Source organism: Heteronotia binoei, chromosome 2 (assembly GCF_032191835.1).
Source record: "Heteronotia binoei isolate CCM8104 ecotype False Entrance Well chromosome 2, APGP_CSIRO_Hbin_v1, whole genome shotgun sequence".
NCBI lineage: Eukaryota > Metazoa > Chordata > Lepidosauria > Squamata > Gekkonidae > Heteronotia > Heteronotia binoei.
Window position 1 is genome coordinate 47,837,404 of NC_083224.1, and position 26,813 is coordinate 47,864,216.

At 43.9% G+C, this 26,813-nt stretch overlaps 1 protein-coding gene across 1 annotated transcript; it reads right to left on the reverse strand.

Annotated features, from left to right (window-relative positions):
* Positions 1-10,712: 10,712 nt before the first annotated feature.
* Positions 10,713-26,127, reverse strand: ACTR5 (actin related protein 5). The gene is made up of 9 exons (XM_060230930.1): positions 25,365-26,127; positions 22,321-22,550; positions 21,416-21,585; positions 17,581-17,798; positions 17,033-17,215; positions 15,496-15,618; positions 13,340-13,479; positions 11,678-11,810; positions 10,713-11,365 (listed from the first exon to the last, which is right to left on the reverse strand). The coding sequence occupies exons 1-9, from the start codon at positions 25,755-25,757 to the stop codon at positions 11,108-11,110; spliced, it is 1,848 nt and encodes a 615-aa protein (XP_060086913.1). The 5' UTR covers positions 25,758-26,127; the 3' UTR covers positions 10,713-11,107.
* Between the last annotated feature and the right edge of the window lie 686 nt (positions 26,128-26,813).

Genomic DNA, 26,813 nt, shown 5'->3' on the forward strand with positions numbered 1-26,813 from the left:
ACACATATATATATATATATATATATATATATATATAGGCCACTGTGTGACACAGTGTTGGACTGGATGGGCCATTGGCCTGATCTAACATGGCTTCTCTTATGTTCTTATGACTCCATTATCTATCTGCCCTGCATCCATCCACAGGGCCAGATCAAGGTATTTTGTCCCCCTATACAAAAGTCATCCCTTCCCTCCAGGACCTAGCCAATGGCAGTGTGGGCTCCAGAGGTGATACCAGTCATGTCCTGTTAGGGTTGCCAACTTCCAACTGGGGCCTAGTGATCTCTTGGAATTACAGCTGCTCTCCAGACAACAATGACAAGTTCCCCTGGAGAAAATGGCTGCTTCAGAGGGTGGACTCTGTGGTATTATACCTTGTGGAGGCCTCCCCCCTACCTTCTCCAGGCTCCAGCACCAAATGTCTAGGGATTTCCCAACCTGGAGCAGGCAACTTTATCTCCTGTATCACTAACAGCTGAGAGCCACTGATGACTGGGAACAAGCTGAGTCCTCACAGTGTATCAACAACCTCCCCTCCATCACTGTGTGAGAGCCAGTTTGGTGTAGTGGTTAGATGTGTGAACTCTAATACTGGAGAACTGGGTTTAATTCCCCACTCATCCACATGCAACTGCTAGTGTGATCTTGGGTCAGCCACAAGTTCTCAGCAGAGCTGTTCTATCAAGAACAGTTCTCTGGGAGCTCTCTCAGCCCCATCTACCACACCTCTGTTGTGGGGAGAGGAAGGGAAATGACTGCTCTGAGACTTTGAGTGAAGGGCAGGGTATAAATTAAATCCTTCTCCTTTTACTGGCTGCAGCAGACTCTTAGGATTTAGAACTCATACCTATCTATGCAGTAGCTCATAGCATTTCAACTCCTTAAATCTCTGTTGCCTCTTAATTAAAGCTTGCTTATTTCCACTAAAAAGTGAAAGCTTTTGTTTGCTGGCTCACTTCAGAAGCCTTAGAACATCTTCCTTTTCAGCTCATGCAGTGTATTGGAGCATACTTCCTAGAGAGAACTTAATGAGCTATTTGTTTAGCAATAATCAATATTAATCATGTAGTTGTCTGGCTACCACAGAGATAATTTTTCAGCTGAACACCCTTGCCTACAGGCAGTGCCCTTGCCTACAAGAGAAAGTATTGACAAATCACAGTGTTGCTTTGCGCTTTCTCTGGCGCGAGGATGCATGGAAGTGGGAATTATCTGCCCCCCAGCCCTGCACCTTGCCAAGCCAGAGCAGGGCACTGAATGATCTGAATAGCTGCAGCTGAAACACAGTATTGTGGTTGGCTCCCTTCCATTTACTTTTGGTTATAGCCAGTGAACCCAGCTCCCATGGACCAAAGATGCCCCACAAGATGGAGAGAGGCATCCTGCACCCTCTTTGCCTGAACAAATATTACTCCAGAGAAGGGGTAGAAGAGAAGAAAACAGTAGTGTAGCACCACCTAATGGCACTTAAGGCTGCCATCTTTCTTTTGCCATCAAGTTTCAGCCAATTTATAGTGACCCCCTCAAGGGGTTTTCAAGGGAAGAGACATTCAAGGATAATTTACCATGGCCTGCCTCTTTCAGGGGTGTTGAACTCATTTGTTATGAGGGCCGGATCTGACATAAATGAGACTTTGTCAGGCCGTGCTGGGCCAGGCCATGTGTGTACCTATATAAGATTAGGTAGCAGAGATATAAATTTTATAAAGGACACAGACAAACACAGCTAGAGATTTAAAACATGCTTAAAACATTAGCACTTGTTGGTCTGAAAGGTGCTTTCTTTGTATTTCTCCCATAGGATCCAGGAAATGGGCAAAGGAAGCTCTAGCTTTCCCCCTCCCTCCCTAGGAGACCAGGAGCCTCAACCAATGGAAAAAACTGAGGGTTTGCTGTGTAGTTCCTGTGCGATTGAACAAGCCTTGCAAAGCAAGTTGAGACACAGAAGGAAGCAAGAGAGAGGGAGAAAGAAGCAGACAAGAGCCAGTGGCTTGAGGGCCTGATAGCAGCCCTCCAGGGGCTGGATTCGGCCTCAGGATGCATGTTTGACACCCCTTCTCTACATAGCAGCCCTTAACTTCCTTGGTGGCTTCCTATCCAAGTATTGACCAGGGTCAACCCTATTTAGCTTCCAAGATCTGATGAGATTGTTGTTCAGTCACACAGTCAAATCCGACTCTTTGCGACCTCGTAGACAGAGTCACGCCAGGCCCTTCTGTCTCCACCATCCTCCGAAGTCTGCCCAAATTTGTGTTTGTTACATCAGTAACACTGTCCAGACATCTCATCTTTTGCCGTCCCCTTCTTCTTTTGCCTTCTGTCTTTCCTAGCATCAGGGTCTTCTCCAGGGAGTGTTCCCTTCTCATTTGGTGGCCAAAGTATTTGAGCTTCAGCATCTGACCTTCCAGGGAACAGTCTGGGTTGATTTCCCTTAGGACTGACTGATTTGGTCTTCTTGCAGTCCAAGGGACTCTCAAGAGTTTTCTCCAGCACCATATCTCAAAAGCATCTATTTTTCTACGCTTGGCCTTCCTTATGGTCCAGATCTCACAGCCATATATTACTACTGGGAATACCATCGCTTTGACTACACAGACTTTTGTTGGCAGGGTGATGTCTCTACTTTTTATTATACTGCCCAGGTTCGACATAGCTGTCCTCCCAAGGCTACAGTCACCATCTGCAGTGATCTTGGATCCCAGAAACGTGAAGTCTGTCACTACTTCCATGTCTTCCCTTTCTATTTGCCAAGGTGTGATGGGGCCAGATGCCATGATCTTAGTTTTTTTGATGTTGAGTTTCAAGCCTACTTTTGTGCTTCCCTCTTTCACCCTCAACAAGAGGTTCTTTAGGTCCTCCTCACTTTCTGCCATTAGAATAGTGTAATCTGCATATCTGAGGTTGTTAATGTTTTTCCCGGCAATCTTAATTCCGGCTTGTGCTTCATCCAGGCCAGCATTCCACATGATATACTCTGCATATAAATTAAATAAGCAGGATGACAACCTTTTCCTATTCTAAACCAATCAGTTGTTCCATATCCCATTCTGACAGTTGCTTCTTGACCTTTATATAGGTTTCTCAGGAGACATGTGAGGTGGTCTTGTACTCCCATCTCTTTAAGGACTTGCCACAGTTTGTTGTGGCAAATCTCTCATGGATTGCTGCCTTGTCGTGGCGAGAGGGCTTGCGTGGTTCAATGAGGCTGTGGGCTATGCCATGCAGGGCCACCCAAGATGGACAGGCCACAGCTGAGAACCCAGACTAAATGTGATCCACTGAAGAATGAAATGGCAAACCACTCCAGTATCCTTGCCAAGAAAACCCCATGAACAGAAACAAAAGACTGATGAGATTGGGCTACCTATATTTCTAAGTGGGGAATAAATGAGCGGGGGGGGGGGGAGAATCTGGGCTACAACAAAATATTTATCACCCAGGTGCTATGTGCCTTTCTGCACTCCCAATTTTTGCCAACATACTGTGGCCACTTTCCCAAGTAACTTCTTTAAGTTCTGTTTTTTAAAGCATCATGTTATGCTTACAATCCTAGTACTTTTTTTAAAAAATGGGGTTAACTGAGAGCCAGCAAGATCATTGGACATGCAGAAATCCATTAGTGTAGTGGCAGGTGTTTCTGGAGAGCACTTTTCACCAGCAATTTTCTTACCCTAAAAAGTACCCTGTTCTTTAAATGCAAGCAATCTGTCACAAAGTCTTTTTCAAAAAACGTCTTAGATGGGACACATCAGTCCTTCAGTGTACCCATCTTGCCTGTTGTTGTGATAAATATGACTTGCTCAGCTGCTTCCCTGCATGTATTTTGAAAGCAAGACTTCCATACAAATTGTGAATTTTTGAGAAAGCCTTTGGAGATCTATCGGTTCCAGTCTCATACTTGCCTTTGACACATCAGATGTGCATTTTCAGCTAGACCTCATCTACAGATGTAATGTAGAACATATTAACAGGCATGTGTAATGGTCAGAATCTTCTCTACAAGACAAAAGCCATAATTAAGGGGAAAACACAAAGGGTTCCCCCACAAAAATGTAAAACCAAAATGACAACGAAATTCTTAATACTTTTTTGTGCGACTGTACCTTACACACACACACCCAAAAGTATTTTAAGAATTTTGTTGTCATTTTGTTTTACATGTATGTTACTGGGACAGCATTAACCCAAGCTTTCCATTGCCTGTGCTGGAGCAGGGAGATATTTGGTCTTTGGCATCAGAGATGCTATACAAAACTGATGCACTGCATAAATAATAGTCATGTTAGTTTGATGCAGTCAAAATAAGCCACACTATTCTGCCCTAATAAGTGAACAAACTATTAGTCACCCAACAGAAGGTGTTTCTGAGGCATAATTTACACAGGGCAGGGAAGTTCAGCTGGTGTTTTATGTAAGCACTAGGCTGAAGTGCCAGCCACACTTCATTTTGGGAAGCAGGACAAAGCCCCCAGGAGCCCTTGACCTCCTCTGAAAACATCTGATGATATAAGACACTGCACTGCTGTTCCATCAATCTCCAAGCCACTAACGGATACTTTGGTGACCCAGAAATCAAAATCTGTGCCAATTCCCAAGGTAACAAATGACCAAAAAAAAAAAAGTTCACAGCTGTCTATCTCTTTTTTGCCAGCCAATCACTTGAAAGAGAGCATATAACCCAGAAGAAGGATGCATTGTCAAAGTCTCATATTTCTGAAACCCAACTTTCATGTTAAAACTTGTGCAAGGATAGCCTGGATGCTGTTTTAAAATAGGAAAGGTCATTGAAGAATGGTGGCTATCAACCCATTCTCTGCCTGTTCAAATCACCCCCAATCAGGGTTTCTCTCATTCATTAAAAATTTGGAAGTAAACTTTATACACATTTCTTTAAGTGAACAAAATTGTCCCCCCACCATAGTTCTTCAACATGTCAAGTTTGAATTTCAAATGTAAGTTTGATGACAAATTTGACAGGAAATACAGCAGTCTACTAGTTCAACAGATACCTCTATACTTTCCAGTATTTATTTTTAGAAGTATAACAGGTGAAAAATTAGAACAACACCAAGCATTAAATTGGGCAAACTCTATGAGGTGTGGTGATGGCATTTGTGGAAGGGGAGTGAAAAAGCAACACCCACTGCTGCACTTTGCAGCTTGCTGGGATGTCCATGTAGAGCCTGTAACATTTGCATAGAAGAAGAAAAAGAGTTGGATTTATACCCTGCCCTTCACTCAGGAGGCTAAAGTTGATTCCTTATTCATGAATTCAACCAAAAACTCTAAAGAAAGTTTGAAAGCTCTGAATCCCAAAATAAGGTCTGGACCCCCATATATCATACACTCCCATATTCAGGGGACTCTGCCCTTTGAGAGGACATGTGCTGCCTCATGGTCCAAAGAGCGGTTCTCATGCCAGCTGCTCCAAAGCAAGGTGCCCCCAGGACACTCAAACAGGCAGACACTGGGGCCAGACTGTACCCCAAAATGATATTTAGACCACCGCAAGAGACAAATCCCCATGCTTAGGACACTGTCCCCTGAAAGAAGACATGCAGTGGTGCAAATAATGGTTCCGGTGCCACAAGCTTCCATTTGGAGTGCCGCCTAGAAGCCTGTATTCCAAAGGAGATTTCAATAAGGAACTGTTTTGACTGCTTGCACTCTGCACCCCAAAATTCAGTATGGATCACCACATGCCACATACCCCCATGTTCAGGGTACTCTACCCTTCAAGAGGACATGTGCTAGTTTTTGATCCAAAGAGCGATTCTCATGCCAGCTGCTCCAGAGCATGGTGACCCCAGGACACTCAAACAGGCAGACACTGGGACCAGATTGTACCCCGAAACAATATTTGGACCACCCCATGAGACATATCCCCCATGCTCAGGAAGAAGTTATGGAGAGATTCATTTGATTTTTAGGCTAATGCAGGCATATCCATTTAAAACTGGCAATGAAACCCCAAACTACATTCCTGGAAATAAGCTAGCAACTCTGTATTGATCGTTGTCATGATCCTAGGCCTAATGCAGCCTACAGGCTCCAGGGAAGACTGTATAAGAGTAGCAATCAGGCCTACATTTCCCAGTATCCCTTCTATTCCTTTGATTGGATGGGCATAAATCTAGGAGAGAAAAATTGCCCAGTGAAGAACAGAGGGATGGGACCTGGGAGGAAAGAATAAAAAGGCTAGCTAGAGGGAGGAGGGGTGTTCTGTCTGGAAAGGCTGAGCTGCAGAGAGGCTGTAGGAGCAGGGTTCCCTCATCCAAAGAGGTGAGTTGGTCTGAAATCAGAAGGAGGGAATGTGCAGTTAGTCACATCAGGGCTTTTATTTTCTTTGTACCACCTTTACTGTGTTTTTCCCTTTCACTATTGTACTAATAATTTTACAACCAATTTGTTTGTTCTTGAGCACTTACAATAAACTTATTGTTATACTGCCTGAGTCCTGCTGCCTCTTCCATTATGGAGGAAGGTATTTGCTGAGAAGGAAAACAGAGGGGTTGAATGGGTGCTCTGGGCCATCCCAGACAGACCCAACCAGAGTGGACATATGCTCAGACAAAAGTTTAAAACAGAACTCTTGGGGAAAACCTACCTATGAGCCAACAGCTTTACCACAGTTTTTTTTTTTGCTTTCAAATTTATCTTTCTTTTAAAATTGCTGAATGGACAACAAAGGGAAAAAAGGGAGAAAAAATTAAGCTACCTTCACTTATGCAAGCATGCACACACACTCTCTCTCACTTGAATTTACATTCCAATAAATGGAGAGGCTGAGTAAGAGCAGGCTGCATCAGTTGAAGGGTACAGCACCCCATAACTGAAGGTACCCTCCTTTGGCACTGAAGCTGTGGAAACTTCACCAGCACAAGAGTGATTTGTCCTCCAAATCCCACTTTTCACAGCAACCACTGTGCTCCATAATATTTTGTTCCCATATCCCCCATGACTAACCATTTATTTCTAAACCACCTTATAATCGAGGACTAAAGATTCACAAGCACTAAAAATACTCAAAACTCCATTAACTTCAGAACAATAAAAACCAATCACACTAGCCTGGCCCACATCAAACATTCATAAGCTGAGAAAGCTCTCTGTTCAAGCATCTTGACAGCTCCTCCTGAAGACAGACAGCCAGAACTGTGTTCCCATGTGCTTCTGCTCAAAAAAAGCCTTGGTTCGAAACCAGGGTTTAATCATTGTCTAGCATCCTCAGTTATGGTGAAGAAAAGCTCATTAGGTATCCATATTGGGTTATCTGAACAGAAGATTGCAGTCTCTTTCATTCTGCATAAGAGGAAAAGTATTCAAGAGTCTGGCCACAAGCCAGATTCCGCCCCCCCCCCCCCCCCAATGTTCCTGACATACGAAGAGGACCACAGAAAGCTGTTAATACAAAAAGGCATCTGGAAATCAAACTTTAGATCACAACAGTTTGCTGGTGAAGAGGCTGCAATTCAATATACTTCAATGGTAAATCCTAAGAAAACCAATGAAGTGTTTTATAGCTCGATCCTAAGAATATTTACAAAGAAAGGTCTACTAAGTTCAGTAGGACATTCTCCCTGGAAAGGGTGCCCAGAAGTCCAGCCTTAGAAAGCACAGAATGCCATAGGAACTAAGACTGTTATGAGATCAAAAAAATATTTATTCTCCTCTCCCCTGCTGTTGATTTTAACATTTTCCACTTGGCAAGCACTAATTTTCTTTTGTTTGTGGGCAGCTGAAATCAACACATCTCTTGTTATTTCCTCATCATTACTTCCTGGTACACTTAATTGACCATTATTGCTGCTAATGGTAGAGTTCTGGGAATGACTTTTGATGCCAAAGTGCTGCTAGAAAGCTTGCCAAAAGAGCAGAGTGGAAGGCAAATAGTGGCACTTGTTTATTCTGCCTTTCACTTTTCAGCACAGAGACAGGGTGCAAACTGCCCCAATGAAAGCAATAGGACTTCTGATGCTGGTTTCAACTGCAGAGAGGGACTGTATTGTTGTAAACCAACATAAGTCAGTACAATCAGAAAGACAATTTTTAAGATACTAGAAAGGAAGAGATTGGATTTATACCCCGCCCTTCACTACCTTTCCCTCCTCACAAGATACCTTGTGAAGTAGGTGGAGTTGAGAGAGCTCTGACAGAAACTGCTCGAGAGCTCTGTGAGAACTTGTGACTTACTTAAGGTCATATCAGCAGATGCATGTGGAGGAATGGGGAATCAAACCCAATTCTCACAGGTAAGAGTCCACACACTTAACCACTACACCAAACTGATTACACCACTACTGGTAGAGTTCACAGAAGGTGCTGGAAGAACAGACCTTTCCTCACCTTGTCCTCCCCCAAGCAGTCTGTAATTTATCCAGAAATGTCTCTGAGGATCAGCAGAGCAAAATGATCCTCAGGATGGGGGGCTTCCAGTGACATGGGAGAAATCAAGTAAATCTTGACATGGGAGAAATCAAGAGAAATCTTCATGGCTTGTATCTGTGGAAAGATCTCTTCCTCCTATGACCTCCACTGATAGATAAAATCCTATGGATTAGTTCACAGCTCGATTTTCAAGGCTGGGGAGGTGATGTTCACCAGCTCTTCTCCTCTCAGGGCAACCCAAAGCACACCTAAAATGCTGCTCTGGGGGTGAAATCTTCCCCATGTACAAGCTAGGTAGGATCCAAATCCAAGCCAATGGTTATGGTTTTCAAACCAGGACATGAACACTTCCAAGCAAGCAGATGCGCAAAATCTCCACTATCTTAGTTTCAACAGGGCATAGTTATAGTATTGAATTTTTTTAAAAGGTCAAGCTGTTATCATTGTGATTAAAAAGTTAGACATGTGCATTTATGCAACATGTGTCTCTTGCAGATCTGTCCTCAAGTCTCTGTATATTCCAGTTTTGTGTAACTGAACTCATGAGCGGGCATGGAATTCTGAAAAATTTGTTCACTGATGAAGATCAAACTCTAGCATATCAGCTTTCATGGAGACTGATGAGGGGAGACAAACAAGAAAGGTTATAATAATAGAAGCATTGTGCTCACGAAGTAGAAATAGATCATACTGCACTCCTTAGCACTGGTTAAGGTAATATCTGGAGTCAGGGCTTTTTTTGTAGCAGGAACGCCTTTGCATATTAGGTCATACACCCCTGATGTAGCCAATCTTCCAAGAGCTCACTGGGCTCTTAGTACAGGGCCTGCTGTAAGCTCCAGGAGGATTGGCTACATCAGGGATGTGTGGCCTAATATGCAAAGGAGTTCCTGCTACAAAAAAAGCCCTGTCTGGAGTACTGTGCTCAGATCACCATTTGGAAAGGATATAGAGAAACTGGCTGACATTCCAAGAATGCCCATGTGCAAATTCAACAGGATTAAAAACCTACCTGAAACCAAGCCTGTTTGTGGCAATTGTCTGTACTCGCAGGAGGCCATTATGTTCTTTCAGTTGCAAATTAGTGCGAAAAGGGTTCTTTCCTCACACAAACCAACCCCACCCCCCCACACGCTGGTCAGACACACAGTGTCTATTTGCATGCATGCTCAGGCATAGCATTACATAGAAACTCACGAATACCAACTCAAAACAGTATGAATGCCCTGTTTCTATGAAAAGAGGTTTATTTCCCTTATGAGCACTGAAAACAGTAGCAGGCTCGATAATATGTAAGATTATTGTGTGGGGTAGCTATGTTGTGAGTCTGTTAATGTTTAAATGGTTGCTTTATTAAATGAAATTTACAACTCTAAGTTGATAACACTTTGGTAGGCCTGGTGAAGGCCAGAAAAAAAACTCTGCTCAACAGCAGAACATCTAGCTAGTGTTTACTGTAACTGATTGCTGGAAATTAGAGTGTAAAATTGGGCTAATTGCTTTGACTATCCTTTGTGCTGAAGCCATGAGAGTTACAGTTTTCCCTAAATGCATAGCTGGGATTCTAAATAATAGAGGTGAGGTTCAAGTCTACAGGGACACATTCATCCAGAACAAAATCCACAAGGCACTATAGGAATAAAACTGGTGCTAAACGTAAGGAAGAACCAACCAGGCATTCATTCTTTCATGGATGAAAGGAAGGGAGAGAGCCTTCAAGCACAGAAAGGGTGTTCAATTCATATTTGGCACAAGTGAACAAGGGAGCCTGACCTGGATAGCCCAGGTGAAGCCAATCTTGTCAGATCCCATAAGCTAAGCAGGGTCAACCAGGGCAAATAATTGGATGAGAAAACTCCTTGGAATACCAGGAGCAGGAGGCAGAGGTAGGCTGTATCAAACCACTTCTCTGAATGTCCTCCATACCCAGTAGGGGTTGCCAGAAGTTGCTGTGACTTCCACGTTTGCACATACAAATACAAAAAAAAAAGTACAAGGGCATCAAAAGAATCACAAATGTCTCTAAATACATCATCAATCCCCAGCTTTGGCTTTATAAACCTAGACTTCAGGAGGGAATCTTTGACACTTCCTGTTATGACAGCTATCTCAGAATGCAGCTTCCATCACTAGCACATGCATCAGCTAAGGAACAGAGGAAGGCTCCCCAACCAGCTCAAGAAAACATAAAGCACAACATGAGAAAACTTTCAAAATACCAGTTCCAACTAAGAGCCTGTCTGTTAAAATTCTGTCTTCCTTTAGGTGAAAGCGCCCCCTTCTGGACTAACACTGCTAGGAAAAATGCTCTTGAGAATGAAAACCATATAAAAAGAGACTTTATTTACATTGCTTAGAGCTAGATCCATCAATATAACATGCAGAGAATGAGTTAGCCTCAATGAGGCCAATAAGCATTTTCTCTGAAATATATGCTTTGCTCTTTTTTTACACCTTGAACAGATGTAGATAATCTCATGGCACCACAGGGTTCCATTTTAGATCTTTCACTGCAGGGATTAGGGGGGGGAAATTAGCTGTATGACATGGTTTGATTCACCACTGAAGACGCCAAATATGGCGCACCCAACCAGAAATTTGGGACTCATCAGTCTAGTTTTTGCAGGTTAGCAACTCTCTTGCTGCTGTGGAAAGTGGCCTCCTTAAAAACCAGCTATTCCTAACCTTCACATAACACAGCTTCATAGTCCCCAGCCTATGTCTGCTCAGAGGAATTGCTAGGAGCAGGCCCCAAAGCTTTGCTGGATGCTGAAGCTTCAGCTGTCCGTGGAGCCTGTTTTGGGAGGCGAATAGGTACATAGATGTTGGAAGCACTGTGTTCCTTCAGGTATTCTCCACCTTTTTCTTCATAATCTTTCCTGGTAATCCAGCCTTCTTCCCGGTTCATGTACTCCAGAGCCCAATCCCGAGCACCATACCATGCGTCTAACACCGGGTTACGGGCAAGGTGCACCTATATGGCAGCAAGGAAGGTAAAGAGGCCTGATTAGTTCAGCTGAGAAACCAAAATGGCAGCACGTAAGAGCAAAGCTGTTTGACAGAACCTGGTCCCCATGACAAACACAGTTCTGTCTTTGAGGTTCTTCTAAGGGCAGTCCTCAAAGGCCATAACAAGCTTTCTGTCATCAATCACTTGCAAGCACAAAGTATAACCCAGACAACACCTCACATCAACTCAAAGGCCTCTCCCCTCAATTGCTTCATAAAAATCTGTTGACACTGGCATGCTGAGTCATAGTCATTGTATTAAAATAAAACACTTTACCTGAAACGATGATTGGAAGGGTCTCATTTCCAACAGTTCCTTCTGGATTCTGGCTTTCATGCCAGGATACATCATATTCCCCCCAGTAAGGAAGACATTCTGGACAAGTTTTTGCTGCTGCTCTTTGGGATACCTGAACAAACAAAACAGCACTTCATCTATTTTAAAAAACAAAACCCAGATTCATGATCTTCATTTGCCATAAAAGGGCTGACAATTTAGTTTCTGAGAGTCAAAGCGATGCAGTAGTTAGACTGAGATTAGTAGACAACCCTAACCTGCCACTCATGGAATGATCTTGGGCTAGCTACTCTCAGCCCAGCCTATATCATGGCAGTTGCTGTGAAGACAAAATGGGGGAGGAAAGAATATTGTTGTAAGTCCCTTTAGAACCCTGTTGGGAAGAAAATTGAGGCACAAACATCTAAGCAAACCTCTTCATATTTTCCATGGTCAAAGGCAATTGCAAATACTGCCTCAAGCACTATGCTTAAGGCAGCTCAGAATGACATATCTAATGTATTATCTAATTGCTTTTGCAAGATTCTACAAAAGTTGATGGAAAGTGTCTAATCCTATAGGTTCTATTGAACAATCTTAACATATATTTGTTCCATCCTCACAGTCTTGTTCAGAGCATATATTAAATTAAATGAAGTCTCCTTTGGGATCTATTTTCAATTAATGGGTACAATCCAGACCAGTCTCAAAGCTTCCATTGAAATCAAAAGCACTCATCTCTGAGGCTGACTGAACAAAGTACATTTAACAGCCAAGGGAAAGATAAATAGACCAGGAGTAGGAATTGGTTCCATAATGAGACTTCTCTGCCTCCCCCCCACCCCCAAGATTCTAGTCTCAAATCACCTTGCTAAAGGAGCCCTTGCTAAAAAAATTATTCCCCAATAAGCAGCAAAAAGAACTTGTTTTTTTATGAGGATGCCAGAAAAGAAACAAATCCAAACACAGCATGCTATTTCAGTGAACCAAAACCACCAACAAAACTGCACATTATAAATTAAGCAAGATTCTGGTTGCAGTGGCAAGATTTTTTTTTAAATGTAGAATTGTTAGACTATTTCTGAGTGGACATATTTATCATGTTAGATCAAGCTCTTAAAGAGGCAGCAAACTTGTGTCTGGACTGTGCCGCTTTAGACAACAGGGTGGGCTCTCCCGTGGATGAATGTTCACCCATATGAAAATATTTTGTCTATGTAGAAAGCCAGGTGTCAAGGGGGAAGACAGGCTTCATAACTCTTTTCCCCAGTACACAGCATTTGATGTAAGGGCAATTGCTTTGGGTGGACCCACATTCAACCACAGGACCCTTTGAACTCATGCAGCAAAGACACAGGTTCACCACCTTAATTGGGCCTGCACTGAAAAGGCCAACAAAACAGTATGCTTTTCATGGGTTAGACACTTCCAACAGGCTCCAATTGTTCCTGCTCTCAACCACCACTGCCATCTTCACAGCCAACCTGCTGCATCAATACAGTATTATTGTGTTCTGCAAGATGCTCTTAAGATTTACAGACATCATTAACGTTCTGCTAAGCAAGAAATCCTCTGTAGTCACGGAACTAACAAAATTAGCCAGCAAAGACATACCCGCTTTTAAATAAAAATGCAAGAGATTTGGGATTTTTGTTAACCAACCTGTCTAGGACAAACTGCATGGTTTCTGCTACTCCAGCTTGTTCTTCTCCTATCAAGGATGGCTGAAAAATGATTTCAGGAACACGGATTCTTTCTGTGCCGATAAAGAGCTGGTGGTACTCTGCCAAGTTAAATACAGGCTGTAAAGACAGGATTGCTTTACAGTCATTTTCTTTAAAAGAACAAAATTGTTACATTAAAAATGGTTGTGCATATGAATAAAGTGCCCCTCCCCCAACACAGTATCTAGTCTATGCTTCCACCCTCCATCCCCCAAAAAACCCACCCAGTTTCATCTTGTCACAAATTCTAGGTGATGACTACCTGGTAAAGTATAATTTGTATCATGTCTAATCAAGATGACAGTAATTTCTACAAAGAGGGAGACATTTTTCCAGTAATATGTTCTGACTGAGAAGAAAGGAAATTACATTAAGGTAGTATACTAGTTAAATGGCCAGACTAGAATCAAGAAGACCCCAGTTAAAATTCCTACTCTGCCATGAGGCTAACTGACTGGGCTAGTTCTTCTCTCAATGTAGCACATTTCAGTCCTTCCTTGCACAGCAGTTTACAATCTTTGACTTAACTTCACTGGACTGTTTCCAGAGACAGAAAAGACTTCTGCATGTAAACTGTGGCATTCTCTCCCCCCCTCCTACCCTCTTGCCCAATGCATGCCACACCTTATGAACTGTAGTCGAAGGAGGCAGGTAAGAAAGTCTTGTTTAAGAGGGGAAATCCCTTTATTAACAGAAATGCCCCAGCAAAACTAAAGCTCTAAGCACATATCCATGGTCAAGGTCCCCCGGAAGGTTGGACTCCTTCCCAAGAGAAACATCATGGCAAGTGCAGGCTAGTTCACCACCAGCCATCAGCCTCAAAGAAAAAACTCTGCCAGTTGCCCTATGACTGCAGAAGTGACTGGAAAGAGACACTCTGGCTTCTGTCACCAGGCAAATTATCTAAGGGCTGCTGGGCCCACAGGTAGGGAATGGCATCTCTATGAATCACTGCAGCACATTCATCCTAGCAAGAGAAGACCAGGAGGGGAACCTAATTGATTGCAGCTGCCTTGATCTGGCATTGCCAAATGAATCTCCTCCCTTTTCCCTCCCCTTCCCTTGTCTGCTTGGTCTCTTAACCCTGAGGGAGGTGGGGGTGGGTTCATTTTTATTTCTGTAGAGTGTCTGACACAATCATTGGCTATTGAATTTGACAGCCCCTTTTTGTTTCAAAAGACCAGGACAAAACCCACTAAAAACACCCATTGTGGTACAAGTCACTATTTATTAAAATACTTATGTCTTTCCCCGTAGCTCAGGCTGACTTACGAATCCCAATTTAAAACATACAATGGAATCCTAAGTATCCACTATCTCCCTGCCAAAATATCCTCAGCCACTATGGCCCCTAGGAAATAAAACAGCTTTGAAGCACCTCCTAAAAATTTCTGGAGATGGTGATCCCCCATCCTCCTCAGGGAGTTTGTTCCAGAGAGCAGGAGCCACAATCCAAAAAGTCAAAGAGATTCTGCCTGCTGCACATGATCAGCCAGCAGCAGACACAGAAGCCCAATGTATTCTGGCCAGAGGAGGAGTTGGAGAGAGTAGGCAGCATGTCCCAGCCCAGTGCCTTGACCAAGAGCATCCCAAGGTCTCAAGGGGTTTGGCTGCACAGATCTCCATTCCAGACCAGCCTCCTCACCACCCCTTATGCCCAACTCCAGGTTGGGCAGTAGGCAATCCCAGGTGACCTAGGGGAAGACTCTGGGGAAGTCCAGTGTTTGGGGAAGGGTGGGACCTCAGCAGGGGGCATAATATCCTAGTGGCCCATATTCAGACTGGTTTCTCCCTAGTTGCTTGTAGGCCACATGTTTGACATGTCAATTCTAGTTGATACCCAGCAGACAGTGCCACTATCTCAAGCGGTAGAATGAGAAAATTACTCCTATCTTGCAGATGAGATGTTTCAGCCAAAGAAGAGACTCTCCTCCAAGAGTCGTTCAGTCAGGCCAGGACTGTGATAAACATCTGAGCATAAGCTTCCTGCAAGTTCATGCCCAAATTCTTATGGGATGGAATGGACTTCAGGAAAAGGACTGTACAGGTATTGTGTGTGTTTGTGTATGTATGATATATAAATGAATGACAAACCTGTATTGTGGTAACTGGCTTTTCAGCTTCAGGTTGCTCCTCAGCAAATAAAGGCTCAAATGCATTCATGCTTTCCACATCATCCATGGATGGTTCACTGCCCAGTGGGTCCTGATCAGGAGTCTTGGAGGGAAAAGGACAACAGATTATCCCAGTAAACAGCCAAGCCACACAAACCAGCATGAACATGCCAAGTTTCTGTCTCGGCCAAACTCCATCAACACTGCATTGTGGAAAAAGCAAGCAGTCTTAGATGTATGCTTACTCTCAAGCAAGCACACTTAAGACAGCAAGCTGAGCAAACAAAAGTTTGCGATTAAGCCTTGTACAGCACACTTACTTATTTCTAACTACCTTAACCAAGTTGTTAAGGCATCAGATAAAAAATCAGTCTCATTCCTCAAGAAAAAAAATTGTCCCAATTAAAGTATTACATTAACCCAGATATTAAAGATGGCACAGACCTGGTACATTTACACAATTGCCTACAGGTCTATCAATTACCTTATTCTGTACCCTGCTCAAATGATGTTGGAAAATAAATATTTGTTGGCCAAATAAATGGTATGCAATTTTTTGAAAATTGCTAGTTTCAGGAAGCAATAATCAGTGAAAGTAGGTATTATGCCTGGAAACAGACTGCTAAAATGAAGGAGTATGCCACCACATCACTGTTGGCTATAACTATCATATTAATTACTTGGCAGGTTTCAAAGTTGATGTAGGCAACTTCACTTGGAATTCTAAAACTAGGTAATTTGAGTTTAGGAGTTTCATGCCAAGAATTTGATTCTCTCAGCTGTAAACCAAAGACACTATTTTTAAAGTTAGCAAATATTCTCAAGAGGTTTACACAGTTTAAAAATAAAGGTTACATACAATTAAACACTCATCTGAATGTAAGAAATAATATGACCTCAAAAGAACTCTTACTAAGAACACATAGCCCTGACCTGGATAGCCAAGTCACATCAGATTTTGGAAGATACACAGGGTTGGCCCTGGTAAGTATTTGAATGGGAGACCACCAAGAAATACCAGGGTCATAACACAGAGGTGCCAATGGCAAACTACCTCTGAATGTTCCTTGCCATGAAAACCCCAGGGGCTTGCCATAAGCCAGCTGTGACTTGATGACAAAGAAGTAACAACATAGGTTTCAATTCAGGACCAAATGACCGTGAAAACAAAGTCACATACTGCTGATTTCAAAGTGCAGTTAGATTGTTATGAAATTGAGACGGTCAGAATGTGGCACATGATGCCATTAAATGCTTCTGGGGCCACAGAAAATGCTCTGGGGCCACAGAAAACAATTCCACACCATCCTCTATATGGCAGCCCTTCAAGTACTTGAAGATAGTGATCATATTGTCTCTCAGCCGCCTCCTCTCCAGGCTAAACATGCCCAGCTCCTTCAACCTTTTCTTCATAGTCTTATAGCTGTTTTGCAGATATCTAGTCTGCAGATACCAGGAGTCAGACACAACTGAATGGTTAACAACAACAGTTTGTTAACAGAACCCCACTGCAGTACCTCGGGCTTGCTATCTACAACATCCACTTCAACACTGACTTCAGCCTGCAGGATTCTGTGCTTGGTCTGCTCGACTGCCATGCTCAGCTTGTGGATATAAGACTGCAGTTCCTCTGCAGAGTCCATATTCAGCTCCACCAAAGCTTTGTGAAACTGCTCCATCTGACCATCTTCAAGCAGTTCCTGCACACAAACACAACAGAAGGAAAGAGCTTTCCCCCCTTTCTTTAACAGTACTGGATGTTAACACACCACTAGTTTTCTCTACACACTTCCAACTGACTATGGCAAAGCCACCAGGAATCAAATACTGCAGAAGATCCCATCCGTTCCTCAGAAGAATGCAAAGAGAAAATGACAAACTGTCAAGCGAAGAAGGGACTTCTTAGTTACTGGCAATTTTTGTATGGGATCCAAAGTGACCCTGTGATGATTCAACATTTTGTCTAAAATTGGAGCTGGCTTTGCACATGTCATTCATTTCTTTCTGCTTCCCCGTTCCAGTCCCCCACCCTCCCACCTACCATTTAAACATCACATAAAGCTACCTGAACATAAAGCAACCTGTCCAACCTCTCTTGATCAAGCTGCAGCTTTTCTTCTTTCCGGCGAGCATTGAGCTCCTGGAGGCGCCGAAGCTGCTGCTGCCGCCTCTCTTGCTTCTCTTCAGAGGTGAGGGTGCTCCCCAAGAGCTTGTTTGAAAAAGGCAGCTGCATCTTATGCACATTTTCCTCATAATACTCTGGAGACCTCCACTTTGCCATCTCTGTTCCAAAAACATTTTAAAGCACAATTACCAGTCTTGCCAAGTTTGGCCAAATCCAACTCTAATGCAAACACAATCAGGGAAAGAAACCACTTCTGGGAACTAAAGGGAAAACAATGAAGCTGGAGGGAGATGTAACTAGTTCCCTTGCTCAGCATTACAAGAGAAAGCCTATTTAATATGCTTGAGTTCACCTATGCCTTTGCACCAGGATGTGAAAGATCAAGGGAGGGAGATGGACTGGGTGCATATTTAATAGTTTAAAACAATTACTCTATGGGGTTAGAATCAACAACCAGAAGACCCAGATCTAATTGTTGCTCCTTAAGAGCACTAATCACCTTCACCCCAATTGTCAAACCAGAGGCAAAAGAGACTTAATGGTGAGAAGTTGGCTTCTCAACTTACTTCCTCAAAATAATCTTCCCTAAAACCGCTTTCCCTAAAACAGACGAGATCAGGAAACACGTCTTTAACACGCCATACCAACATCAATGAAAATCAAAGTCATATGGAGACATTGGCTTGTTAATTTTTTTTTAAGTGGTGAAAGCATGATGGATTTAAAAACACTCAAGGATCATACTACACAGTAATTCTAACTACTAAAACATTCACAATCTGAATACTTCAGTACTTTCTAAACTGTACTAGAAAAGAGAATGTGGTAGGAATATTAAGAAAGCATGAGCCTCATAGAACAGATTTTTGAAAATCTGATTCATAGTGGCTGGAAACTTTACAAATAACCCAATATTTATTTATGAAGGGGGTTAAGTTTGACTCCTTCCATGCCTCACTTGGGCTGCACAACTGAAAACTTCCTTATTTCAGAAGCCTTCAAACTACCATTTGTCATGATGGGACTCAAACTTTGTTCTATTACTTTAGACCGACATGGCTGCCCGCCTTCATGGATGGCAGAATGGAGCCTGACTGAAAGTTTCTAAAACCAGGAAAACTGAAATCTATGCATAAAAACAGGAGATGAGGGGTGTGTGTGTGCTTGGCAACAAACCAGACTCATGTGTATCACAAAGAAATCTCTTTATGACGAAATGCAACAACAGAGTAAAGCCAGCAGATAACAATTCATATTAAACGAAAACTGCTAGGAAAAGTTTTAGTTATGCAGTAATTGAGTCAGGCCAGTCAATGACTTGGCAGAGGGGCTGCTGATGTGGTGTCCATGGGATCTATGATGCTCTGAGACCTTTTCAGATGACCTCCAACGGCAACTGGATCGAGGTGGCGTGGCGGTGCTGATGCTGTTAGACCTGTCGGCGGCGTTCGACACGGTCGACCATCGGCTACTGACCCGCCGCCTCGCCAACATAGGGGTTAGGGGGCTGGCCTTACAATGGCTTTCCTTCTTCCTCAAAGGATGGGGACAAAGGGTGGCAATCGGAGGTGAGCTCTTCCAGAGGCGCACACTAGACTGTGGGGTGCCTCAGGGAGCAGTTCTCTCTCCGATATTATTTAACATCTACATGCGCCCCCTTGCCCAGATTGCCCGGAGGTTTGGGCTTGGCTGTCATCAATATGCAGATGACACCCAGCTCTATCTGCTAATGGCCAGCCTGACTGCATCCCAGGGAATTTGGACCAGGCACTGCAGGCCGTGGCAACCTGGCTTAGGCTGAGTGGGCTGAAGCTGAACCCGACGAAGACAGAGGTCCTTTGCGTGGGCCGCGGCGCTCTGGGAAGGGAAATACCTCTCCCGGTTTTTGCGCCAGGTCAGGAGCCTGGGAGTTCTACTGGAGCCTTCACTATCGATGGAGGCCCAGGTAGCTGCCACTGCCAAGTCAGCGTTTTTTCATCTGAAGCGGGCAAGGCAGTTGGCCCCTTTCCTAGAGCACCGGGACCCGGCAACAGTGATCCATGCAACAGTCACCTCAAGATTGGACTACTGTAATGCCCTCTACATGGGGCTGCCCTTGTGTCGAACCCGGAAGCTACAGCTAGTGCAGAATGCTGCGGCCAGGCTGTTACTAGGACTCCCAAAATGGGAGCATATACAGCCAAGGCTGCACGAGCTGCACTGGCTGCCAGTTACATACCGGGTTCGCTACAAAGTGCTGGTCATTACCTTTAAAGCCCTATATGGTCGAGGACCTGCCTACCTGAAGGACCGTCTCTCCCCATATGAACCCCAAAGAGCACTGAGGTCAGCAGGGAAGAACAAGCTGACTATCCCTGGGCCAAAGGAGGCGAAATTGCAAAACACTCGCGCACGGGCCTTCTCCGTTGCAGCTCCGTGCCTGTGGAACCAGCTCCCGGAAGAGGTGCGGGCCCTGCGGAGCCTGGACCAATTCCGCAGGGCCTGCAAGACCATCCTTTTTAGGCAGGCCTTCGCAGACTGCTGACAAAGGATGGTCGAACTGATGATCCATCAAAGTGACTCTATATAGTGATTTTTGCCATTATGTAAATGGACAGAATAGTGCCAGGAACATCATTCTTGTTGTCAAATTATATAAACTGGAATGGTTTTTAAGACATTATTGATTTAATGTAATGTAATGTAAAATTTTATTTATATCCTGCCCTCCCCCGCCGGAGCAGGCTCAGGGCGGCTAACAGCATTTAAAAGTGAAACGGTACAATAATAAAACATTAAGTTCACATTAAAACCAATCAATCAATAATCAAAACATTCCTAAACTACTGTATAACTTTTAATGCCGTTTTAAAATTACTGTATTTATTGTATAATGTTTTATCTGAATGTTGTTAGCTGCCCTGAGCCTGCCTAGGCGGGGAGGGCGGGATATAAATAAAATTTATTATTATTATTATTATTTTCTGGTGCTGCCAAGTGTTTTTAGAAAGTGGGTGGGGCCAGGTGGGGCTTTTGCCCAGCAAAGGTTTCTTTCTGAGCACCAGAGATTTGATTGGCTCTGCAATTTTTAAAAGAAACATTGTTTTGAGCAGCTGCCACCACAGCATGATAATCTTCACTGAGTGACTGAAGGTAAACTGCAGCAGCCATTTTGTAGCTGGCTCCACCTCCTGTGGCAACCATTTTGCAGCTATGCCCATCACATTGTGTTAGAAGGTGCCCAAAGGCTCAGAAAGGTCGGGGCACATACTAAATGAAAACTTAAATAAACTGCTAGGAAATTTTTTGCTTATAATTTACTACTTGCCATTAACAACCTAGTTTTCATTAACTGCTTTTAATTTCTTCTGGAAAGATAAATATTGAAAATGACTAACTTCTTGACCAAGTTCTCTTCTTTGGATAAATACTGACTCTTCATACCTGTATTAGCATAGAATGCATAAATCAGTCAACTTTTAATATTTTTCTCTGGGGATTGTGTGTTAAGAGTGTCTGGCAAAGCTCTGAGAGATCCAGGTTCAAATCCCCCACTCTGCTGTGGAAGCTTACTAGGTGACCTTGAGTCAGTTACACACACTCAGCCTAACCTCCCTCACAAGATTGTTGCGAGGATAAAAATGGAGGAAAAGGATGTCAGTCACTTTGGATCCCCACTAAGGAAAAAGACAGGGTATAAATGAAGTAGAAATAACTGGGATGGTACTTCTCCCAAATAGTGGGAGACCATGATATAATAACATTAGAAAAAAGGATGCATGATGGCAATGCCTACCTTCTCTGTAATCTTCTGCAACATAGCTGTGCTCATGCAGTATTTCCTCCACACGGCCAAGACTGATGGCAGCCAGATGTCCTGGGTATTTTAGCTGCAGGAGACGCTGTAAGTACATAGCAGCCTGGCAACCCCCGAGATTGATACGCTTGCAGTTTTTAGCATCCAGCCTACCAACCCAGAGGAACAACAACAAAAAAGAATATTTTAAAATTCTTTCTTTAAGGGATAGCTCCGTGAAAAGATACTCTGGTGTGTTTTTAAAACCCCAGTACCAACTTGACCTTAAAAAGAAATGTCCACACTTCTGCACTTATAAACTTATAATGGGCAATATTCAGAGATCCACCTTGGCTTGTAAAACTAAACAAGGTAATGTAAGCATTCACAAAGAACAACTGCCCTGCTAGAAACCTTTGCAAACCCTATGAAATAAAGACTAAACGTGTTACTCAGGTTTGTTCTGAGCAGAAATCTTTTATCTTTTTAAAGCTTTAAAAAAAGACAGAGAGAGAAAGTACTGATGAAGGAAAACTCCCATCACCTTGATGGAGTTGTGGTGCTATCATCTACATCTTCACAAGTACATATATAGCTTGTGAAATAGCAGGGGGATATAAAACGACACTGAAATCCCAGAGACTTGCTGCCACTCCGAGCAGACAATACTGAGTTAGATGGACTTACAATCTGACCCAATATAAAGCAGTTCAAACAATATGAGGGGATCTACCCTGACCACACACCTGTTCAATCACAGTGACACATGAAAGAAAAAATCTTCCTGAGTGTAACCAGATAAAGCCTGTGCCCATGGGTATCTTCAAAAAATAATTAGCCTAGTTATCAGTTTTGGCTGCTAAGAAGAAACTCCACATCCCATTTTGTAACAGCTTTCAGCTCACCTGCCATCTAAAACTGGCAAAATGTGTGTACTCTGATATCCAGAGGAAATTACAAGTCCACTGCAAGGCCAGTCTTGCCTTTTGTTATGATAGAAGCTGTACAAACTGTCCACACCATAAGAAACTTTGGGGACTTGGTAGCATTCGAAGAGGAGCTCGGACATCATTTGTCGTGAATAGAGTGGGGTGCATACAGCCTCTGTTACCACAACAGGATGATCAACACAGCCCTAAAATGAAAAAGAGACAGGTTAGAAAAGTGTTTTGAGAAATTTGTCCTGAAATGATATATGCAAGTCTGATGCAGCTCTTCCAGTAGCACTGCAAGCAGAGTTACACTCTTCTATTGAAGAGTTAGAAAGGAGTTAAGTCTATTTACAATTGCACTGTTAGAAGTCTGAGATTGGCACACAAGAAAATTAGATAATTTTGCAGCCTCTACACTAGCTATTTCTGGAAGTTTTAAATATACACAAATAGCAAATGGCATTTTTCTCCCTTTGGAGGGGTAGATATTCTGTCCCAAAGGCAGACAACTAATAGGCTGCTCACACTATGTAAATTGCACACACAAAATTGGTTCTGACTGACAGTGGTACCAAATTTTAAGCAACACATTGTGAGAAATTTGCCCACTGCTTTGGAAAGCTGTGAATATATGGAAATATTGTTTTATCTTTGCAGTTTGAATATAATGCCCTGGCCATGCCACAGGGCATGTGGACCAAACCATGAAATCCTTCCTGCAAAATGTAGTGTCACAATATCTCACAGTAGCTAGGATATGGGTTGGATTGTATGGCTTCATCCAGTCTATAGACTACCAGAAAGAATCATCTCTAGAAATGTTAAGTTGGGCCTTGCTTCCTACTCTACAATATCAGAGAAGGAAGTAGGGCCTACCTTTCTGGTAAATTATGCATACTTAGGACCATACAGAGAAGGCCAGTGCTCAGCCACAGAAGTTGTTTAGCTGTGACTATTGGAACAAGAGAATAAATGGAACAAAATGACATTTAAATGCACAAAGAGCACTTTCCCTTTAATACCACAGCTGGCATCATTATACCTGCTATGAAATTCAGGACTTCTGTGTCAGAATCTGAGCTTCCAGATGAATGTGAAGTCCTGATTAGGGATAGGTATGAACCAACTTACAAGCTAAAATTCAGCATGAATTTGGACAGGTTCAGAGCCCCCCAACCGATGTCCAAGGAAGGCGCTTTTCTCAAACATTTATCAGACTTTCGCCCTGTTTGGGGCCATTTAAACCTAAAAGCTGAGCAGCATGGGGTTGCAGCTGAGCGGTTAGGTTTAAATGGCTGCCAACCATTTCAGCCTCACAGCTGACAGGTGCACCTACTCCACTGTTAGGTTGAAATGGCTGCCAGCCATTTTGCTGGTTGGTTTCGCTCAGGGCCGTAGCCAGAATTTCATGTTTGGTGGGGCCCACAGCAGGATTTGTTGTTTTTTGGGTGGTCACCCAGTTTGGCAGCCCTGGAGTCTCAGCACTATAAGCTGCCTTGAGTTCCACAAGCTAATTCCATCCCCCTTGCTCTGCATGCTATGTTAGGAAAGGGGAGAGAAAAAAGTGAAAAGACCCAACAGCGATGCTGTTTCCCTGAAAATAAGACCTACCCAAAAAATAAGCCCTAGCAGGATTTCTATGCATTTGTTAAATATAAGCCCTACCCCGATAATAAGACCTAGTGATGGGCGTCGCAAAAAATTCAAGATGGAATTCCGGGTCTGGAGAGTTATGACAATGTTCCAGAAGATGACTTAACTGTATTTGAATAAATGTAGATTGTTGTATCATACTTAATAAAAAAATAAGACATCCCCTGAAAATAAGCCCTAGTGTGTCTTCTTGAGAAAAAACAAATATAAGACAGTGTCTTATTTTCGGGGAAATACTGTACTTGTTCAGAGTGGTGGTGAGCAAAGGGGACAGATTGGGGGCCCTCCAATGGAGGAGCCTTACAATTGGAGGGGGGGTTGTGGAAAGGATGGGCCTCGCCCCCCAGGCCCCACTGTAGGTACGGGCCTGGCTTAGCTTCATTTTGAAGCTTCTTGTCCAACCACCCACTGCTAGGTTTAAATGGCTATGAGCCATTAAACTCCTTGGTTTCATTCACTCCTCCTTGAAGTGGGGGGAGTGGAGCAAAATTGACTGGTTAAATGGCTGCCAGCTATTTTGAGCTGGTCTGTAAACAAATTGGATACACAAGCTAGTGAAACCAGGAGTAGCTCAAGATGCAGTTTACTATTTTGTTCAGTTATATTGCAACTTTTTCTCATTATGCTTCTTTGAGACCACTCCAGTAGATAGGGTAGGGGAAGGATTAACAAAATTTTAAATGAATAAATCAATTATACAGAATGGTGCCTCTAAGAACTTGAGGCTGTTCTAGATCTCTGGTGCTAAAAGTAAGGAGAATTGACTTCTGCATGCTGCCTGCATCCTCTCCAGCATCATCCATGATCACTACTTCTACACATCCTTGAATACTGCACTATCATCCCCAGAACTGTCATTTGCTGAAAGCCACCTCATTCACACAGAGGCTGGTAAACGATGGTTGCAGCACAACATTGTGCAGAAGCAGCCCAACTCAAAGACCAATGTTACCATCCTTCCTCTCTTTCTTATTCATTCCTCAGTTTCTCCTCATCATTAGTATTCAAGCTTCCTTGGGAGGTGGTGGACTCTCCTTCCTTGGAGGTTTTTAAACAGAGGCTAGATGGTCATCTGACAGCAATGAAGATCCTGTGAATTTAGGGGGAGGTGTTTGTGAGTTTCCTGCATTGTGCGGGGGGAGGGGGAGCGGTTGGACTAGATGACCCTGGAGGTCCCTTCCGACTCTATGATTCTCATAAGAACATTGAGCGAAATTAGGAAAACAGCAGCTGTAAAAGTCAGGCTGCAGCCGGACCACGAAGCTCAATGGGGCCGTCAATTCAGTGGACCTCGATCCATCGCCTGCACACAAAAGAAGAAATTGGCTGTTCACTAAGGGCCCGATCCACCATCGCCTGCCCACCTGCGAGGAGACGCCGAGGCGCTGGAAGCCGTGGTCGAAGAGCAGCTCCTGGAGCTCCATCTGGACGGGCACGTTGCGGTCGAAGGGCGAGCGGAGGAGCCATCGGAGGGGCTCGGGGCTGCCCAAGTCGTTGCCTACCTGCGTCTCGACGCCAGCCCCGCCGCGGGCTCCCCGGCTCCGGGCCACCAAGGAGCGGAAGCAGAGCAGCGGCTCAGCGGGCACTTCGGGGTCCGGGCAGGCCCAGCCCAGCCGTAACTGGAAGGAGCCGTTGTCCAGCACCAGCGGAGCCGGCTGAGGTACCCGAACAGCCGGGCTGGCTTCGAGCTGCGGGTCAGGCTCCCAGCGGGCGTCGCGGAACGCGAAGACCCCGCCAGCAGCCACGGTCGCGGCCATCGCCGGCCTTTAAACTGGAACGCGCCACCGACCAACTGTCGTGAGAATTCGCGGGCGCACAGGCCACGGAGCATGCTCAGTAGCGGCAGTGGAAGCCTTCGGGTTGCCCTCACCTTGGAATCTTTTGTTGTTGTTGTTACACTCACAGACGCTTAGAAGGCTGAATGACGCTTTGCAAGCGGACTTTTCCCGCGTGGCCGCCGATAGAATTAGGATCTCAGCGCGTTTTAAATTGCTTTTCGATCGCCCGTAGCAGCCAGAGGGGCATTAAAAGGAGGAAGTGAAAAAGAAAGTTGGTGTTGTAAGGTCGTTGGCATGTCGGATTGGTGCCTCTGAGAACCTCAATTCAAATCTTCACTCACTGTCTGGTGGTGACCTTACATCAGTTACTTCATTTATACTTCGATTTTTTCGCCAATGGCACAAAGCAGCTTACATTATTCTCTCTTCCGTTCGCTCCTGACAACCATCTTGTGACGTACGTGAGGCTGAGAGTGTGACTGGGCTAAGGTCATCCAGCAATCTTCTATGATGATAGAATAACGATTCGAACCTGGGTCTCCTATATCTTATTAGGAGACTAACAACCTCTTTCCTCCATATGCCCAGTCAGGAAGTGTGTTCTGGAAGTTCTATGCTTGGAATTTTATTCCCAGGCACATGGAGGTCTAATTTGAATCAGTAGGGGGCTTCTGCTATTTTTCTGACCTGAAGGAACCCGGAGCAGCTGCTGTTTGCCTCCATGGGGACACGAGGTATTTGTAAGATGTGACTCAACCCTTCATCTGTGCTTGCTTTGACAACAGACAACAGTTATGGTGTTCTTGGCTACCATGATTTTGCCAGTTTGTTTGCCAATTCATTTGTACCCAGTGGGGACCATCTCCTTTATGTTATCTTCACAACAGCCCTGTGAATCCAGGGGAATGGCCATCTTGTTCTCCAAACATACACAATTTCACTGTGCTGCTTCGGAGACAGACCCCCCAAGGACGATATATATTCCTAAAAGGGCTCCTAAATGGAGTGCAATGCACGCTAGTGTCCCTGTATGCC

Bases quoted from the DNA above. Each gene is read 5' to 3' on its own strand.
- ACTR5 (XM_060230930.1), bottom strand. From the start codon at position 25,757: ATGGCCGCGACCGTGGCTGCTGGCGGGGTCTTCGCGTTCCGCGACGCC. The intron at 22,551-25,364 runs GTGGGCAGGCGA...TTTTCATTTTAG, and splicing joins GCCTCGGCGTCTCCTCGCAG to GGCTGTGTTGATCATCCTGT. The intron at 13,480-15,495 runs GTTTGTCATTCA...CTGTCTTTACAG, and splicing joins AGCCAGTTACCACAATACAG to CCTGTATTTAACTTGGCAGA.